The following is an 18,675-nucleotide window of genomic DNA, read 5'->3' as shown; positions in this document are numbered from 1 at the left end:
CGGTGCTGCTGCTCTTGGTGCAGCCACTGGACCCTTCCAGCCACGCTGCTGGGGACACAGGGAGCTGGGATGCGCTTCCCCAGGCCCTGGAGGAGCAGGAGGCCGTGGTGCCAAGGAGCGACACCGCGCTGGTCCTGGAGGCGCTGCCGTGGATCTGTGCAGCCGTGGCCCTGATTCTCAGGGGCTTTTACCTGGGCTGGGTCCTTGTCAGAGGGCTCAGGAGACGCCGGGGAGAGGTGAGGGAGGGGCTGAGGCAGGTGGGCCGGTGCCGGGGCCGCCAAGGCCTTGGGCCAGGAGGGTGTGGGGCGAGGCCCGAGAGCCCCCGTGGGGCAGCAGAGCTGGGCAGGCCCCGCGGGTGCCGGGCCTCTGGGGCAGCCCCTTGGCCAAGGCTTTGGCGGAGCGGGGGCTGAGCCCAGCGCTGGGCAGGAACGGGCCCGGCTGAGCCCCGGAGCTGCTCTTGCTGCAGCCTCTGCCCGGGGCAGCCCAGCCGGGCCCAGGCTCGCTGTGCAGGAGGGGCCGAGGGCAGCGCCCGAGGGCTCAGCCCCGAGGCCCCTCTGCCCCTCCATCGGGCTCCCTGTGCTGGGTGTTGCAGGAGAAGAGCCAGAGCGCCCGGGCCTCTGCACGGCCGTGCTGCCAGGGCCACGGCTGCTCCGAGGAGCTGCTGCAGCTGCTGCTGGAGAACCAGGCCCTGATGAAGACGTCTCTGCTCCAGAGCTCCCGGCAGAGGCCAGGGCCCAGAGGGAGGAGGCGAAGGAGCGCTGGCACTCAGAAGAGCAGACTCCACCTCTCGCCTCTCCTCCGACTCCCCAGCCCCAGCTCATCTCTGGGCTTGGCGGACATGGCCGGGAATGTGTGACCAGTGCTGAGCCCGGGCACTGGGACATTCCTGCCCATAGGTGTTAGGAACCCCTTTGTTATTAGGCATGGTTTTCCCTGGAATCTTTTTAACCACACAGTTCGAGTTTGTAGCAGCGTAGAAACTTTTAAGAGTATTAATGTTCAATAAATTTCATGTTTTCTGTACATTGCTGTGTTATTTTACTGTTCAATATGCATCAGGGTGAGTCGTGTTGATGGTTTAGCACATGTGCTGCAGACCAGCAGTAAAGTAGAGCCTGAATGTCACAACAGGATTTAAAGATTATTGAGGGCAGCTGGAATTCAGACCGTGGGCAATATTCTCTTGCCTGCATCTTCCAAAGAAGCTTTTCTTCAGTCCCTGTCTGCACTGTGCCAGGGAGCCCCAAAGGCCCAGGGAGGTGTCTGGGTGGCCCCAGAAGGCGCTTGCAGGCCCCTGGGCAGCCCCAGGGAAGTGTCAGGAGCATCTCTGGGGTGCTCAGACAGACACACAGAATTGCTGGGCTGCAGAAACTGCCACAGAAGCCAGCCTGAGCCAACCAACACGGCTTTTGCAGCCTCTCAGCTCCCAGCCACATCCAATGCTGACTGATCCTGGCAGCAGCTTCGTAATAAACTTCTTAAAGGGTCTTGATGTCCCGAGTTTGCCCCTACAGACATAACCCACAGCACTTTTCATGTTGATACATCGAGTGAGAACAGTGTGAGGGTTTCTGTGCTGACAGTGGTGATGTTGGATGGACAAAGGAATGGGAGCTGTGACCACAGATCTCTGCAGGAACACTGCATGGAGCAGCCACAGCTGTTCATGACAGGGTCATCTGTATCTCAGGGTGGATTGAGTTGAAAATCATCTCCATGTCAGGCTGATTTATGGATGTCTGAGGACATTTTGCAGAGCAGTTCACAGTTTTTTCACTTCTAACTGCCCAAGCTTAGAAAACACACCGACATGGACTGTAGTGAGCAATACTCACGCACATGATTGAAAAAGTAATCAAAAGCAAGGAAAGAGCAATAAATCCTGAAAGAATAAATACTGACATGAAGTAGTTACATTAGGAAATAGGAGATGTGTTTAGAGACTGGGTTTCTTATGCCAGAAAGCCATGAGACAGCAAACCTTGAATAATTCACCAGTTCAATAATATATCAGCAATCCCACTTGTTCAGGGGGATCAAAGAAGGAAGGAACCATTCCCCTGCTCTGCTCTGAGTTACTATTGGTGAAATATGTGGGGGGAAAGCCAAAGCTGTAAAATAAATACAATAAATTCCACAGCTGAGGTAAACACTACACTGAGACTCTAAGTAAATAAAATTAATATTTATATATTAATATTAGGCAGCACAAAGGTGCTGCTGGAGGTGGGGTGGATGTAACTGTGAACCAAACAGGGACCCAGAGAGGAGCAGCCTCTCTGGCAGGAGCTCAGGTTCCATCCATGAAGGATAAACTTTTCTCCCTGCCCACTGCCCATTTCCAGCAACCCACACCTGAAGGAAAATACACCTCTGCTTATTCCCTGGCACATGAACTCACCTCCATGGAAGCATCTCCCCATTCCGCCCTCCTCACTGGAGCAATTGGGGTTTTTTCTCCTCTTCATCAGGACAAAAGTGGAAATTTTCATGGAAAGAAAGGAAAACTGGCAATTTTGGTGCAGGTTTCTGTGGCTGTGGGTGAGCCATCAGCTCGCACTGCAGGCTTTGAGTACAGAACCTGTCAGGGTCTCAACATATAAATAATCAGCTCTATTCATCTTTCCCTCTGTTGGTCCTTTCAGCCATCAGACATCTTGTTGCAGATGAAATGGTGGTTGGGGGTGTTTTTATTTGTTTTTTAGTCTGTTTGTTGGTTTTTTTTGCAATATATATATTTTCATTCTTCATGTTCTACTGTTCTTTCCCCACAGGTTTTGGAGGTCTTTTTTAGCAGAGCTTGGCACTAAACCTTCTATCACATATTTTTAAGTCAAATTCTCACATCCTTGCATTACCCTACCTGGCAGATAGACCTAAACCAATTTTTTCCCCTCTAGTAACAAGGATTAGGCTTTGTGAGGAGTTGCTGCTTCACGAGATTCCCATGGGGCCAGCAGTTACTTGGGGTCAGGCTCACCTGGACCACACTCAGCAAGGGTCAGGATGTTATTTTACAGCTTTGGTTCTCCTCAGGGTCATAAAAATCACTCTCCAAGGGCTGGAGCCCCTCTGCTTTTGTCTGGGCTGGGACATAAATGTGCTGTTGGAAACATGATCAAGTGAGAACACAAATTATTTTTAACCTCATTTCTCTAATGCTTTTTAAATTAGGAATAAAAAAACTGAAATGAGCAGACATTCTTCAGATTCTTCAAGCACAAAAATCAGAAAACACTCAGCTGTGCCTGCCCTGTTGTGGGAAAAAATGGGTTAAAAGTCCTCAGGCTTCTTTTGCATCTCAGGAAAACCCTCCTGCAAAGCTGCTGTACACTTCAATATCCTCTAAGTCACCTCTCACATACTGTGGAAAAAAAAATTAAATGAGTGTGGTCATGATGGTGGAGAAAATACAACCTGTTTCTGCTGGGTTGTTTCCCAGCCTACCTGTTAGAGAAGGTTTTAGCTTTACAAATTGCCTGAAACACTGGGAAGGGAATCTGCCAGACCATTTGCTCAGAGAAGGGCTGGTGCAAAAAAATCCCCAAAACCAGGCAGGGTAAGAAGTGATGAAGTTTTCCTTTGGCTGGTTCATAGAATTGTACAGACAGGTCATGCTCAGCTTTTTGCATCCACTTTTGCCTTTTGCTTCCAAGTTGAGCACCATTTTTTGCTCTTCCAGTCAGAGCCTCCCTTATTTCCCATCTGGGACATCTATTTTCACCCAAATTCTGTTTTCATGCCTGGGCTGCTGCCACAGGATCCGAGGCTTCTGTTTGCTGCTGAGGGCTGGCTTAGCTTGCAGACTTCTTGGTCTTTGAAGAGTTTCATGAGCAAACTCCTTCCTTCCCACTTTATTTAACATGAACCTCATCACTCCAGAGGTGTGGAAGGGAAAGTAACCCCTCCCAGGAGGGGGGAAATAGCCAGGGAACCACTGGGGGAAGTGAAATGCTCTTTGTGCCGAGGAGCCTGGGGAAATCTGAAGGTCTGGGGAAGGGAAATCTGCAGGAATGTCATGTTCCCTGTAATTACAGTGCAGAGCAGGTCTCCCTGTTAATGGGCTGGCATTAGAGGAGAGCTGGGTGCCCAGGATAAGCCTCAGCCTATGGATCAAACACCAGGGGTAATAAATCAACAGCTGCCCTTTGGTCACTCAGCAGAGGAGCAGGAGAAGCTACTTAGGATGAAAAAACACCCCCGAGCAAGGAGATTTCCAGATCCATCTCCGTCTGTGTCTGACAGGTCAGGAGAGGAGATTGGCTTCTCATTTATATTCAGTGAAAAACAAAATTATACACCCACCCTCCATTAGCTCCCTCCAAAGCAAAGAGCCATTTGACCCACCCGAAGCCAGCACTAAGTGCTGATTTCCCAAAGTCTGCCTAATTCCTGGGGGTCCAATTTCAGATGGCACAGCACAGCTTGATATAAAGCCAGCACAGCCCTGCCAGTGAGCCTGGGAGCTGCAAGTCCAGCTCACCGTCACCACAAGGCACAGGGGATCCAAAAATCCTTGATTTCTCATCAAATATCCCAACTTGGAAGTGACCCACAATGATCATGAGATGCTTTGATGTGTTTTTCACCAACGTTTTGGCTCTTGGACTACCTGGAGGGAAATGCACAGAGAACAAGCAGCCAGGGTGACAAGGACAGGGAAGGACAGGTTTGCAAGGCCACTGTCACAGTCACCCAATTTTATCTTTTTTGATAAGGATCACCCAGAAAACATAAGGATAAGGATCATGAGGAAACACAACAAAAGGGTGGAACAAACCTTCCAGAGCCTTCTCTTCTCCAGGCCCCAAACTTGGCACAGCCTCTTTATTTAACTCATTGCAGCCACAGAGTGGTGAAGGTTGGAAAAGCCCTCCAAGATCACCGAGTCCAACCATTCCCCAGCACTGCCAAGGCCACCACTAACCCATGTCCCCAGGTGCCACATCCATTACATTCAAGTGGACAGGCTTAAGTACAGTTCCAGAGGATTTCCCCTCCAGTTAAGTATTTTATATCCCCAGTAACTGAGCATAGGCAGCATTTGGGCACTGCCATCAAAACCAGGGACAAAAATGGGTGGAAATGAGAGCTCTTCCAGGATTATCCCAAATAGTCCTTACCTGTGGAGGTGCAACCTTTGCCTGGCTTTTCCCCCCCTCTCTGAGGGGTGCTCTCAGGAGGAGTTGGAGTCTTGGGTAAACAGACCTTGGGCTGGGCCAGTCTGGGAATTTTATGTCCCTGTGCTGGCAGAAACCTGTGATCTCAGCAGCAGAATTAAGTGTTGCTCTGTTCAAACATGAGGGGAGCTGGTTTGTGTTCAAAACACCTGAAAATAGGTTTGTGACAAGGAAAGGTTTGGAGTGGAAGCGATGGAGGGGCTTTGGGCAGGGGATGGTGAGGGGGAGATCACTGGGCTGGCAGATTTTGCAAACCATGGCCTGCAGGCAGTGGGTGCCAGTGCCCAGGGAGGTGATGGCACTGCTGAGCCCTCCCATGGAACCCCAACTCCCAGCAAAGCCAAAGGGATCCCTGAATCCAGCTTCCTCTCCTGGTAGGAATCCCAGGCAGAGCAAGCCAGGCACAGTCACAGGGAGAGAGAAGCGATAGGGCCACACCTCACCTGGAAATAGCCCCCTCCTTAGAACCACCTTCTCCTAGTGCAAAACCACTCTCAGCTGTAAAATTGAGCCCAGGGGAAGCCATTCCTCCTGGATGAATCCAGCAGCACTCCCAGCAGCTTTGTCACCTGCCTCTGCCTGGTGGAGGGAGACCTGACAACCTCGATGCCAACGCTGTTGCACTGCGGTTCTTACAGGATTTGAGGAATTATTATCCCCTCTCAGTTAGGTAATGAGGATCTCAGGCTCCCTGGGCAGGAGATAGATTTTTTTCTGCAGGCTGGGTGCCTTCATCAGTTCTTAAGCTGTCAGAAAATGTGTGGTCACACCAGGAAAACATTCCTGATGAGGATGTCTGGGCATCTTTATGAGCAGAGCTGACACGTTCGGCCAGAAATCTCTCTTGACTTGACCTCCAGAAAACAGATCACACTGCCAGCAAACCCAGGACCCAGGCTGAGGTTTCATTAAATAAAAGAGAAATGAATAGTCCTCAAAAGCTCATCCAGAGCCTATGGAATTGCAGGAAGGTGATCTCCAGGATGGGGGGGCTGCAGAGCAGGAGTTGGGGTGATGTCTGCCTGCAAGCTCATCAGTAAATGTGTTTGATAACACCCCATCCCTACACGGTGTGCAGCACCCTCTGAGCAAGTCCTTGGAGCTGGTTGTGCCCAGCAGAAGGAGCTGAAAAAGGGGCTAAAGAAATCTCAGTTCTATGGGGAAGACAGCAGCTGCTGAGGCAGGAGGTGTGTGCTCCACGCTGCTGCTCCTGGAGAGCTTCCCTGCAACAGCAGGAGCAGGAGTGGGTGTGGAAGGAGCGACAACCAGGGGCTGCACAGCCCTCAATTTACACTGATTAATGGGCCCTGTCGCCATCAGAAGGAAAATGACACACAAGCAGCCCTGGCTGACACAAAAACCCAGCTCATGGCATCTATCGACACCTTTAGATACAACCCAAACCCCCACATTCTTGTGAAGATTTTGTAAACATGCAGAAATCTGATGCCAGAAAGAGCCCACGATGGTGAGGCCCTGGCACAGGGTGCCCAGAGCAGCTGTGGCTGCCCCTGGATCCCTGGCAGTGTCCAAGGCCAGGTTGGACAGGGCTTGGAGCAACCTGAGACAGTGGAAGGTGTCCCTGCCCATGGCAGGGGTGGGACAAGATGAGCTTTAAGGTCCTTTCCCACCCAAACCATTCCATGGTCTGTGGTTCTCATTTGGGCTTCCAATGGGAGCTGTGCTGGAGCAGAGGAGCATCTCCCTGCAAACACCATGAGAAGCAGCACACGGAGCAGCAGCCACTCCACCAACCCCAGGGTGCTGCCCAGCCTCAGATCCACCTGCTCCAGCAGTTATTTGGGAAGCTCCTGCAGGAACACATGCAAGGAAGCGCTAAGAATTGTGCAAGTTGCTTTTTCACTTCATTTTCCCCAAAGTGAGGGGGAGGGAACTTTCCCACTGAGTGTGTTGTGATCCAGCACTGGGCCTGGGGGCTGTCAGCTCCCAAACCTGGGGGCTTTGGGGGATTCCCAAGTCACCCAAATAATGCTGGAGGAGACACATCCTGACGTCTCCTGTGGTAGCTGGGCTCCCAGCATTCCCCAGTCCCACCTGGAGCATCCTGCCTCATGACAGCACAGAGCCTCCAGTCTCAGTGCCTCCCTTTCCCAGCTCTAAGCCAGGTTTTGTACCATGAGAGGGGTTGGCAACCTTGGGGGGAGTTTTTCTGGAGCCCTTTCAGATCTGCTGGCAGGAGGGAAATGCAGAGCACATCTCTCACCTGGCAGGTCTGAGTGACTTGAATGCTTTGCTGAGCACAACAGAGCAGTGCCAGTTACAGTCCAGGGTGAAAATCCATTTTCATCCATCACACAATCCCATAAGGTGGCAAACATCCAACATTTGAGACAGCTGGAGGGCTGGGAAGGATGCAGAAACCAGGGCAAGGCAAGGCAACTTCTTAGTGCCTTGGTTCTCCAAAAGGAGGATGTTAAAGGTGTGGGAAACACGTCTGTTCCCAGAGCAGCTGAGGGGTACCCCCAGTGCTGGGGCACCCCAGGTTTTCCTGCCACAGACCCACTCGGGATGCTCCACAGGGTGGGTGGGGATGCCCCTGGGCTGGGAGGAGCAAGGGCTGAGCCTTCACACTCATTCCTTGGAGTGACTGCAAATGTGTTTTGGCAAAGAGCAAAGGAGATCTTCCAGCTTCCCCCTGGAAATTCTGGGGAGCATCTTGAGCTGGCAAAGCACTGCCACACCCCTGAGGAGCACATGAGCAGCTGCTGGGAGGCGCTGATGGAGATGTCCCTTAGTGGTTTCACCTGGGGTTAACCCTCACCCTGCCCAGCTTAATGATGATTAAGCTAAATAGCAATTAGCAGTGTTTTCACCTGGAGGAGGTCAGCGGGGACACTTTCCACTATCCCAGGCTGCTCCTGAAAGGAATGAGGAGGAGGTGTCTTTACAAACCAGCTGTGGGCCTGCTGGTAGATACAGCCAGGTACTTGGAGGTGAAAGAAACAATGGGAGGAACTATAAATTCTGGAATTTAAGGTTCAGGAATTCTGCTGATTGACACAGACTGTTACTCACCCAAGGCCGTGCTAAATCCCTGGACTTAGAGAAAAAGAACAGAGACACAAGGAAGAAGAAAAAGGGGGGGGGAGTACATGTTGGGAGGGGGTCTGTATTAGGTGATTCGGGAAGTCTGCGCCTCTCAAGTACCTCAGCCAAGGGGGAAAGAGAGAGGGAAATGAAGCTGGGAAATTTGGATAAAAAGGAGGCTGTGTCCTCTAACAACTTGAGAGATCCCATGGGAAATGCCCTGTGGCTTCTCCCTTTATTCGTATAAAGATACAGGACTCCTCTGTCTCCTTTTTGGACATAAACCTCTGGTGTTTGTGGATTAATTTTCCTGATGCTCCAAGCCCCATCCAACCTGGCCTTGGGCACTGCCAGGGATCCAGGGACAGCCACAGCTGCTCTGGGCACCCTGTGCCGGGGCCTGCCCACCCTCCCAGGGAACAATTCCTTCCCAATATCCCATCTATCCCTGCCCTCTGGCACTGGGAAGCCATTCCCTGTGTCCTGTCCCTCCATCCCTTGTCCCCAGTCCCTCTGCAGCTCTCCTGGAGCCCCTTTAGGCCCTGCAAGGGGCTCTGAGGTGTCCCTGGAGCCTTCTCCTCTCCAGGTGAGCACCCCCAGCTCTCCCAGCCTGGCTCCAGAGCAGAGGGGCTCCAGCCCCCAGAGCATCTCTGTGGCCTCCTCTGGACTCACTCCAACAGCTCCAGCCAGATTTTTGTTGTGCTGTGGCCCCAGAGCTGGTGATAGAAGAAGTTGCAACCAGGCTCTTACCAGGCAGGGAGGAAATAAAAGATGCATCTCTGTATCTGCCCCTTGAATTCTCGATGCCGGGGTTAAATAAACCCCAGCTTGGAATACGGATGCTGCTGTGCCTGCCAAGGCTTTACATATGGAAGAGGGGAAGCCGTGCCCTTCAGCAGAGGATGGGACAAAGAGTCCAGCCCCGGGGCAGGATGTGAATAGAGATGAATTTCAGAGAAGTTCTTGATCTTATCGGTTAAACCTTCCGGCTCGAATTAGGCGAGAATCCACTCGGAAACCAAGGGACCTGGTCGGCTTTGAATCCAGGCTCACATCCCAAGTGCCTGGGGGCTCGCTGGAGGGACGGCAGCTGCTGAAGGCTCTGAGTAAGTGCCAAATCCAACAGCGCCTTTCTGAGCTGGGAACGCTCATTTTTCACGGGAATGTGGTGACGTGGTGAAACACCGGCTCGGGAGTGACCTTTGCTGTGTGATGGAGTGGGGTCCCTGGCTGTCATCGCCCCAGGGGATGGAAACAAGCTGGAAATGGGATGGAAATGGATGCTCCCGTTCTGCAAACACTGGCCAAAACCCCAAGCTCAGAGCTCCAGGTCTCGTTTAACCCCTGCAAGGTGCTGGCTGGGGGCACCCTGCAGGTGCCGGGGCACCACTTCCTTTTTCACTCAAACCAGCATCTCTCCTTGTCCCTCCAAAGTCCTGTGTCACTCCGTATCTCTCGAAACCAGCATTTTTCAGGAATAAATGTCCAAGCAGATGATTCCCTACGAAATCCCCCAGCTGGTCATTCCTGGGCAGGCTACCAGCGGTGTTTGGCTGATTTCTGGCTATGGACAGGCTGACAAGTCATCAATCCCTTTATAATCATAGTGGAACAGCCTGTGGCCATCGAGGAAACGCTCAAGCACATAATGGAGCATTAAACATTACATTTCTCATGGTCTTTCCAGGGATAAGCCCCAAAGCAGGAGTGTCCCGGGGTGAGTTGGGACAGTCCCGCCCCGCGGTGGTGCCGGAGTCACTCGGTGTCCCCCAGACGCTGATTTCGCTGTTGCTCTGTCTCAGAGCTCAGATTCACCCCAAATCTCTGCCCTCCAGACAGGAGGCTTGGTAGAGCTCGGGGTCATTCCTCTCCTGCATCAGAGAGGTTCAAGTGAGAAACAGATTTTGTTGGGATGCAGGGAACAGCTTTGGAAAAGAGGGAATTTCAGGGCAAACACCTCTGTGCTCACATGGGGTCTGCACCTCATTGGGTTAGCAGCAGTTTCTAACAGCACCATCTGCTGATATTAAAAATATTTAAAACCCATTGGTTTTTAGGATTTTCACGAGCCTTTGGTGCCCCTGAGCTCCCAGCACTGGAGGTCCCTCCTCACGCTGGTTCCTGGGCATTCACACGCTGATGGATTTCTCTACCTGGTACGGCTCCCAGTGCCTTTTCTGGGAAGTTCTCTGGATAATTGCGAGTCGGCGTGTGTTGGTGAGGGTTTCTGTTCTGCGAATTGCTTCTGGACGGGGAGCAAAGCACCTTGATTAGCAGAGCCTGCAATAACACACATGGGTGAATTCCCCCATCAATGACGGATAGAGAAAGTGAAAGCTGCCTTCCGGAGGTTGTTGCTGCTGGTAGCAGTGCTTGGAGGGAAGGGATTTAGCCCTGGGGGGTTGTCTGGTGGCTATCCCTTAGTGACCCTGGCTTTTCTCCCAGGGAACAAGGGACAGGATCAGAGGAAATGGCCTCCAGTTGCACCAGAGGAGGTTTAGGTTGGATATTGGGAAAATTTCTTCATTGAAAGAGTGATCAGGCACAGGAAGAGGCTGCTGAGAGCAGTGGTGGAGTCACCATCTCTGGAAGTGTTCCAAAACCTTGTAGCTGTGGTGTTCAGAGACATGGGTTAATGGGGGACCTGGCAGTGCTGACTCGTTGGACTCGATGACCTCAGAGGGCGTTTCCAGCCTGAACAATTCCACGATTCTCAGTGTCCATGAAGGACACTGGCGGATGCTCTCCTCTCCCTGAGCACCCCTGCAGCTCTCAGGTTGCCCAAGAAGCACCAACAGCTTCAACGCCCGAGACCATTCTGGGACAATTTTTCCAGCTCTGATGGTGAACATCACCTTTAATAAATAAATTTCCCAGTTGTGTGTCCTTGGTGACAGCTGTGTCCCAAGCCCACCCCGGCAGCACAGCAGCTGTTGGGAGTGGGGTGCTGTCCCAGCTCCTCTTCCCGTGGCTCCAGCTGGCTCTGAGCACCCCATGGATTGGGATCCGGCCCCGGCTGAGCCGTGAGCGCTGCAGTCGCTATGGAGACCTCGCCTGAAATGCATCAATATGGAGAGGAACAGCTCGTTCCTCATGTCCCTGTTCAAGGGACCAGGGAGAAAATCCCATCCAGATGGACCACACCGGGACAATAACGTCTGGAGTTTTGTGATTCCTCTCCAGGGAATGGCATCCACATGCTGCAGCCCTGGGCTGTCCCCCAATTCCAGCATCCTTGTGGAGCCCACCCAGTGCTCCTGCTGCCATTAGATGGATTCACACGGGGAGATCTGTGGGTGAACACGTGTGGTGTCTGTGTCTGGGAAGGGGGATGTGGCTGGAACCATCCTCCATGAGTGCCCCAGGGCCATGTTATGATGGAATCATGGAATGGTTCGTGTTGGAAGGGACCTTACAGCCCATCCAGTTCCACCCCCTGCCATGGGCAGGGACACCTCCCACTGTCCCAGGCTGCTCCAAGCCCCATCCAACCTGGCCTTGAACACTGCCAGGGATCCAGGGGCAGCCACAGCTGCTCTGGGCACCCTGTGCCAGGGCCTCCCCACCCTCACAGAGAACAATTCCTTCCCAATATCCCATCTAACCCTGCCTCTGGCAGTGGGAAGCCATTCCCTGTGTCCTGTCCCTCCAGGCCTTTGTCCAAAGTCCGTACTCTGTTAGTGAGGGAACACCTTGGCGTTGGCTCATGCTGGGGGAGGCACCTGAGGCTCATTTTCCCCCCAGACAGCCAATCCTTACCCTGGGCTGCTCTGCCATCGGTTATTTGTCACTTGGAATAACCAGATGCCGCTCGCATCACTGGAGCAACAGCTGTGACTCCTCATCTGTCTGGCTCCTGTGTCTGCTCCCAGCCCACTGCAGCAGCTTCGAGGCAAACATCTGATTTTTGCAAAATAAATGCATTTTCTGGTGCATTCAGCTAGTTTTGGGGTATGAACCCCATCCTGCTGCAGGGCAGGGTGGTGGGCACCAGCATTGCAGCACGGAGGGACGCCCAGTTGCACTGGGAGGGAGGTGGGAGCCTGGCAGGGCTGCACTGCTGGTAATTTGGGGGACCTCAGGGGAATCTCCCCAGCTCCACTGATGGGAAAACCACCTTCCCCAGCCGTGCCCCAGCACAGACCCCCTCCCTCCCCACTGCCGGCACGTGGGGTGCTGGGAAAGCAGCATGACCGGGGCCACCAGGCTTGTCCCATGGCTCATCCCTGCCCTTTAAGGTCCCTTGGCTGGATGATGGGACCCATGGATGTCACGGGCTGTGTCCCCGTGCGGGATCCAGCACTGTCCCCCGGTCCCTTGCCCCACCAGGGCCTCCTGGTCCCCAGGGGAGGGTGGCCCCCGCAGCCACCCTGCCTGCACGGGGGCTGTCACCATGCCAGCACCTCACAGCACCCAGCCCAGGGGACACCGAGCCTGGGAGGTGAAGGACTTTCCCTGGGGCTGTGTGATGGGGGCTCTGGGGGAGACTGAAAGGGTCTGGATCCTTGATCCAGTCCCTGTGACCCACAGTTTGAGGGCTGGACCCCCATCCCTGTCCCCGTGTGATACAGCTGGGGACTGTCAGAGGGGCTGGACCTGGACCCCCATCCCTGTCCCTGTGGGATTCCACCAGGGACTCCCGAAGGGGCTGGACCTGGACCCCCATCCCTGTGTGATTCCTGGGGGGCTCCGTGGGTCCGTGTTGGAGCTCCGCGGGCGCGGGGGCAGCAGCTCCGGGACCCCCCGCCTCTCACCGGGCGTCCGGAGCCCCGGGAGGCGGTGCGGCCCCCGAACTCCCCCTAAGCCCCCCCAAAAACCCCCTCCCGTCGGGGCACGGCGCTGGCAGGAGGCGGCTCCGCCGCAGACGCCGCTCGGTCACCGCCGCGTTCACCTCGCGGAACCGGGGCTGCCCGTGACACCGGGAACACCGGGAACAACGGGAACACTGGGGCTGCCAGAAACACCGGCACTGCCGAGGCTGCCGGTAACACCGGGAGTACCGGGAACACCGGGAACACCGGGACATCGGGACTGGCGGTCCCGCAGAGCCGGGTAAGCGGGCAGAGGAAGCGGTGGAGCCCCGGGACCCCCTCAGGCACCGAGCGGGACCGGCTGGGGACTCTCGTGGGGGGACAAACCCGAAGGTCCGTGCTGGGGGGGGGTGAGGGGGGGGCGGGCTGGGGTTGTCCAGCCTGGAGCGATGGGGAGCCCCGGGAGGAGCGGGGAGCCCCGGGGGTGACCGAGCCGCTCCTCCCCCGAGCCCCCGGCTGGGCTGTGAGGGGTCGCTGCGAGCAGGATCGGGGCGGGAGGTGGTGGGGTGCAGCGGGTTTGGGGGTGGGGGCCCAGGGGACCCCAGAGAGGTCTCGCTGCCTCCTGTCCCTGCAGCCCCTTCCCGGGTCACCCAGGGGTGCCAGCTACCTGCTGGGGGGCAGCGGTGGCGCTGGGGCTGTCACGTCGGCTGTCACGGTGGCGTTTGCTCCCCTCGGGGATGGCAGCGGTGGGTGGTGGAAGCTGACCAGGCTCGTCCGAGACGTGTGATCCATTTACACCCTGGCTGCTCTGCCTGGTGCTCCCCGAGGTTTTGGCTCCATCAGGGAAGCGAGCCGGAGCTGTGGCACCCCAGGACGTGCCCAGGATCTTCTCTGCTGCCCTGGGAAGCACATCTCTGCCTCCACCGGGGGTGGGTGGCTGGCAGAGCCGAGCCGTCCCCATTCCTCCTCCTCTCACCAGGATCTCAGTCCCCGGCCCAGCCTGAGACGCACCCCGGCGCTGGGAGCACTGGTCAGGCTGGGAGCAGCCATGAGGGACGTGCTTGGAGCTGGATCCCTGCGGAGCCTTGTCCAGCTTGCCTGGCTGTGCCTGTTCTCTGTGTCGGTGAGGGCCGGGCTGGGGCCGGGGGGCAGCGGGGTTGGCACTGCCGGGCTCTGACCCCTGCGCGGCGGCTCCATCCCCGCTCCGTGCTGGGTTCCTGCCCGTCCCGAGGGTGTGGCAGCAGTTCATGGGGGCAGTCAGGTGCTCTGACCCGGCTCTGGGCTTGCAGCACGGCGGGGCCAAGGTGCTGGAGAAGACCTTCGAGGAGTGGCTGCGGTACCGCGACGAGTGCCTGAGGAGGATGGCGAGCGAGCCCTACCCGGCAGGTACCCGGCCGTGCCCAGCTCGGGGTCAGACATGGGGCACACAGAGCCGGGGCTGGGGTTTATCCCTCCTCCAGCATCCTCTGCTCCGGTCACCCACGGAGGGTGAGCCAAGGGACTGACGAGGATCTCCACATCTCAGATGGGATACCCAGAGCTGGGATGCCCTGGGGGGCTGAGGCTGTTGTGGGGCACGTGGGCCCCTTTCAGGGTGGCATCAGCCCCCTCGGAGGCGCTGGGATGGTAGGGTTCGATGTGGCTGTGCCACCAGCATCTGACCATTGGCTGTCCCTGTCCCTGCCCTCGGAAGGGCTGTTCTGCAACAGGACATTTGACATGTACGCCTGCTGGCCCGACGGGAGCCCCGGCACCGCCGTCAACGTCTCCTGCCCCTTCTACCTGCCCTGGTTTGAGAAAGGTGAGGATGCCCTCCTGCCACCCTGGAGCTGGAAGCCAGGGCTGAGCCGTGCTGGGGGTGGAGAGGCTCTCAGGGTTCCCCTCCTGCCGGCTGACAGGGGCAGAGGGACCCATGAGCAGACCTGGGGTAAAGGGACTCAGAGCAGAGCCAGCTCACGCCCTGCCCATGCCTGCCCTGGGACAGGGGTTTTGGGGCTGAGCAGGGTCAGATCCATCATCCCAGGGGAGGGATTTGGGGCAGCCTGAGGGACTGTGCGGGTGCTTCGTGTCCGCAGTGAAGCACGGGCTGGTGAGCCGCAGGTGTGGCACCGACGGCCAGTGGGTGACAGTGAACGGCAGCCAGCCCTGGAGGGACTACTCCCAGTGCGAGGATGAGCTGGAGGTCACTGCTGAGGAGGTGGGACCCTGGCTGGGACCCCAGGGGTGGCCAGGGCAGCCTGGCCGGGGTGGACATGGCTCCCACCTGGGCTCCCTGGTGCTGTGCCCACCTGCAGGAAGGCGCCCGCCGGCTCATGCTGAGCTTCAAGGTTCTCTATACCGTGGGGTACTCGCTGTCACTGCTCACCCTCATCTCCGCCCTGCTCGTCCTCACAGTCTTCAGGTAGGACGCGGCCCTGCCCCCACTCCCTCCCAGCTGCGCTGGCCCTGCCTGACCCCGGCTCCTGCAGGAACCTGCGCTGCACCAGGAATTACATCCACGCCAACCTGTTCGCCTCCTTCGGGCTGCGGGCGACCTCGGTGATGGTGAAGGATGCGCTGCTGGAGCGGCGCTGGGGCGTGGAGCTGGTGCAGGTGGCTGACTGGGAGGCTCTGCTGAGCCACGAGGCGAGTGCTGGGCTGGTGGCAGCGTGGGGACCCTCGCCCAGGGCAGGGGTGTGCGGGGGGTCGGTGCCCATGCAGCCCCAGACACCCGGTGGGTGAGTTTTTGGGGTGCCAGTGCTGCCCATGCATCTGATGGATGAGGTCTTGGGCTACCTGTGCATGATCCTGGGGTGCCCATCCACCCCGTGGACACGCTTTTGGGGTGCCTGTGCTGCCCATGGTGCAGGGGGTGAACTCTTGAGATACCTGTGCACCTGCTAGGTGAGCTCTGGGCCTGGGTGGCACCTGAGGGATGAGCCCTTGGGGTGCCTGTGCCGCCCATGCCCCTGATGGGTGAGGTCTGGGGGTGCCTGTGCTGCCTGTGCACCCTCTGGGGCAGCTCTAGGGGGGCCCATGCCCTGTGGGTGAGCTTTTGGGGTGCCTGTGCTCTGTGAGTGAGCTCTTGGGGTGCCCGTGCAGCTGCTGGGTACCCATAGGGGCACCCATAGGGGAACTCTCAGGGTTCTTGGGGTGCCTGTGTAACACCATGCACCTGCTGTATGAGCTCTTGGGGTGCCTGTGCAGCCTCTGGATGAGCTCCCAGAGTGCTTGGGGTGCCTGTGCAGCACCATACACCTGGTGGATGAGCTCCTGGGGTGCCTGGTCCCTGTGGGTGAGCTGTGGGGTGCCCCATGGGCACAGCCAGCCCCACGGTGGCTCTCCCATGGCAGGCAGCGCTGGGGTGCCGCGCAGCGCAGGTGCTGATGCAGTACTGCATCCTGGCCAACCACTACTGGTTCCTGGTGGAAGCTGTCTACCTCTACAAGCTGCTCATCGGGGCCGTGTTCTCCGAGAAGAATTACTACAGGCTCTACCTCTACCTGGGCTGGGGTAGGGGCCACCCGGATGCGTGGCGGGGAGGGGGCAGTGCCCGGTGTCGGGGGCACCACGGGACCAGGAGGGTGAGGGGTGGGGGCTCTGCCAACCCCGGGTGTCCCCACAGTGCCCTCCCAGCGCAGGGGTGGTTTCTCAGCTCAGGAGGGTGCTTGGTTTTACAGGGTTTGCTGTGTGACTTGCAGGGACCCCCGTGGTGTTCGTGGTGCCCTGGATGGCTGCCAAGTACCTGAAGGAGAACGCGGAGTGAGTGGGGATGGAAGGATGGCTGGATGGAGGGATGGATGGGTGGGTGGATGGAGATCCTCCTGGGATGCTCAGAGGCTGCTGAGGGTCCCTGAGGCACCCGGCTGGGGCTGGAGAGCTCTTGGATGATCCTGCCCCCAGCACAGGGTGATGGTGCTGCTCTCCACGTCTCCCTGGCAGGTGCTGGGCACTGAACGAGAACATGGCTTACTGGTGGATCATCCGCATCCCCATCCTGCTCGCCTCCCTGGTAGGGAACAGCTGCCAGCCCCAGGACCTTTTGGATAACAGCAGCTCAGCCCCTGGCTCCCGGCCCTGGGCAGGGCTGTGATCCCCAGGGGAGCTTCCAGCAGAGGCCAGGAGGGAGAGTTGGCCTGCAAGGACCAGCCAAAGGCACAGGGGGTTCAGCAGTTTGCTGACTCCCAGGTTCTGGGGGTTCATGAAGGAAGCTGGGGTGCTGAACCCCAGAGAAAGGGGCTGGAGGTGATCCCTGCTGCTTCCCAGCCAGGATGTTGGGATGGCAGGAGGGGAGGAAGGGCAGCAGCAGCCTTGGCAGCACAGGGGTTGCCATCTCCTGCTGGATGAGTGCCCCAGCCAGGGTGGGGGTGCTGGGCTCTGTGTGCCCCTGCCCTGTCTCTCCCTCCCAGATCAACCTGCTCATCTTCATGCGGATCCTCAAGGTGATCCTGGCCAAGCTCCGGGCCAACCAGAAGGGCTACGCCGACTACAAGCTGAGGTGGGCTGGGAGAGGGGCAGGGACAGTTTGGGATACTGGGGTAACACCACCTCCACATCCCACCCTATACCTCTCCTCCCCCTCGCACATCCTTAAACAACCACCCTGGGATTAACTGGGAGTTTTGGGGTCCCCTTACTCTCCTCCAGGCTGGCCAAAGCGACCCTGACCCTCATCCCCCTCTTTGGGATCCACGAGGTCGTTTTCATCTTCGCCACCGACGAGCAAACCACGGGCATCCTGCGCTACATCAAGGTGTTCTTCACCCTCTTCCTCAACTCCTTCCAGGTGAGGCAGGAGTGAAACAAGTCTTTGCTCTGGGCACACCATGGAGCAAAGATCAGGGGGGTCCCTCTTCCAGCTTGTTTTCCATGTGGTGCTTCCATGGGAAGGGCAGCACTGTCTCTGCCACCCTCTGCCCTTGAGAGCGTGGTGGTGCCTCCCGTGCTCCCTGAGGCAGCGGTGCCAGGGGGACCTCAGCCCTAAAGGCACCCAGAAGTGGCCTGGGGGGAGCCTAAGCCTGTCCCAGCCCCAGCAGAGGGATGGCAGGGGGGGCTCACTCCCAGCTCTCCCTGCAGGGCTTCCTGGTGGCCGTGCTGTACTGCTTTGCCAACAAGGAGGTAACGTCCCTGTTCCTGTCCCTGCACCTGGCACGGCCCCTCCTGCCCACCTTCCCCACCCCAGGCTGTGCCTGCAGGGAGGGCGCAGCCAGGGATAAGCCCCTGCTCCCTCCCACGTGACAGGTGAAGTCCGAGATGAAGAAGAAGTGGCAGCTCTGGAAGCTCGACCACCCAGCGCTCTGCTGTGCCCACTGAGGTGGTGACCAGCCAGGGCAGAGGCCCTGCTGGCCCCGGGGCCTGGCTGGAGGGCAGGAGGCTGCAGGAAGCCGTGCTGGGCAGTGCCCACCCGGGATGGCCAGGCTGGGACCGGTGCCTGGCTGTGCCACACTGGAGCTGCTGGAAGGGACATCCCTGCTGCGACCCAAGTGGGAGGTGGCAGCCCTGGCTCTTGCCAGGCATCGCTGTCCCCTCAGCCTGGGCCCAGGGGCTGCGTGGGCAGTGCCTGCTGCTTCCTCCCACTGCCTGTGCAGCAGCAGAACCTGGCAGCCTCCCCAGGACACCTTCCACACAGGGAACCCCTGCAACACCCACACCCACCTGGGGCATCTGTGGGATCCCAGCAGCCAGGAGGAGCCTGATCCTCAGCAGTTGGAAGAGGA

At 57.3% G+C, this 18,675-nt stretch overlaps 1 protein-coding gene across 1 annotated transcript; it reads left to right on the top strand.

The window, feature by feature from the left end:
• Positions 1-14,027: 14,027 nt before the first annotated feature.
• LOC138118762 (glucagon receptor-like) lies at positions 14,028-18,271 on the top strand. The gene is made up of 13 exons (XM_069029956.1): positions 14,028-14,102; positions 14,269-14,365; positions 14,673-14,780; positions 15,055-15,176; positions 15,274-15,380; positions 15,448-15,608; positions 16,316-16,471; positions 16,660-16,720; positions 16,901-16,970; positions 17,368-17,456; positions 17,606-17,744; positions 18,035-18,076; positions 18,200-18,271. Exons 1-13 carry the CDS (start codon positions 14,028-14,030, stop codon positions 18,269-18,271), a joined length of 1,299 nt encoding a protein of 432 aa, XP_068886057.1.
• Positions 18,272-18,675: the final 404 nt, after the last annotated feature.

The sequence above is a fragment of the Aphelocoma coerulescens genome, chromosome 14 (genome assembly GCF_041296385.1).
Source record: "Aphelocoma coerulescens isolate FSJ_1873_10779 chromosome 14, UR_Acoe_1.0, whole genome shotgun sequence".
NCBI classification, from domain to species: Eukaryota; Metazoa; Chordata; class Aves; order Passeriformes; family Corvidae; genus Aphelocoma; species Aphelocoma coerulescens.
The sequence above is the reverse complement of the archived record's forward strand: the minus strand, read 5'-3'. Positions and strand labels throughout refer to the sequence as shown.

Bases quoted from the DNA above. Each gene is read 5' to 3' on its own strand.
- LOC138118762 (XM_069029956.1), top strand. From the start codon at position 14,028: ATGAGGGACGTGCTTGGAGCTGGATCCCTGCGGAGCCTTGTCCAGCTT. The intron at 16,472-16,659 runs GTAGGGGCCACC...TGTGACTTGCAG, and splicing joins CTACCTCTACCTGGGCTGGG to GGACCCCCGTGGTGTTCGTG. The intron at 17,457-17,605 runs GTGGGCTGGGAG...ACTCTCCTCCAG, and splicing joins TACGCCGACTACAAGCTGAG to GCTGGCCAAAGCGACCCTGA.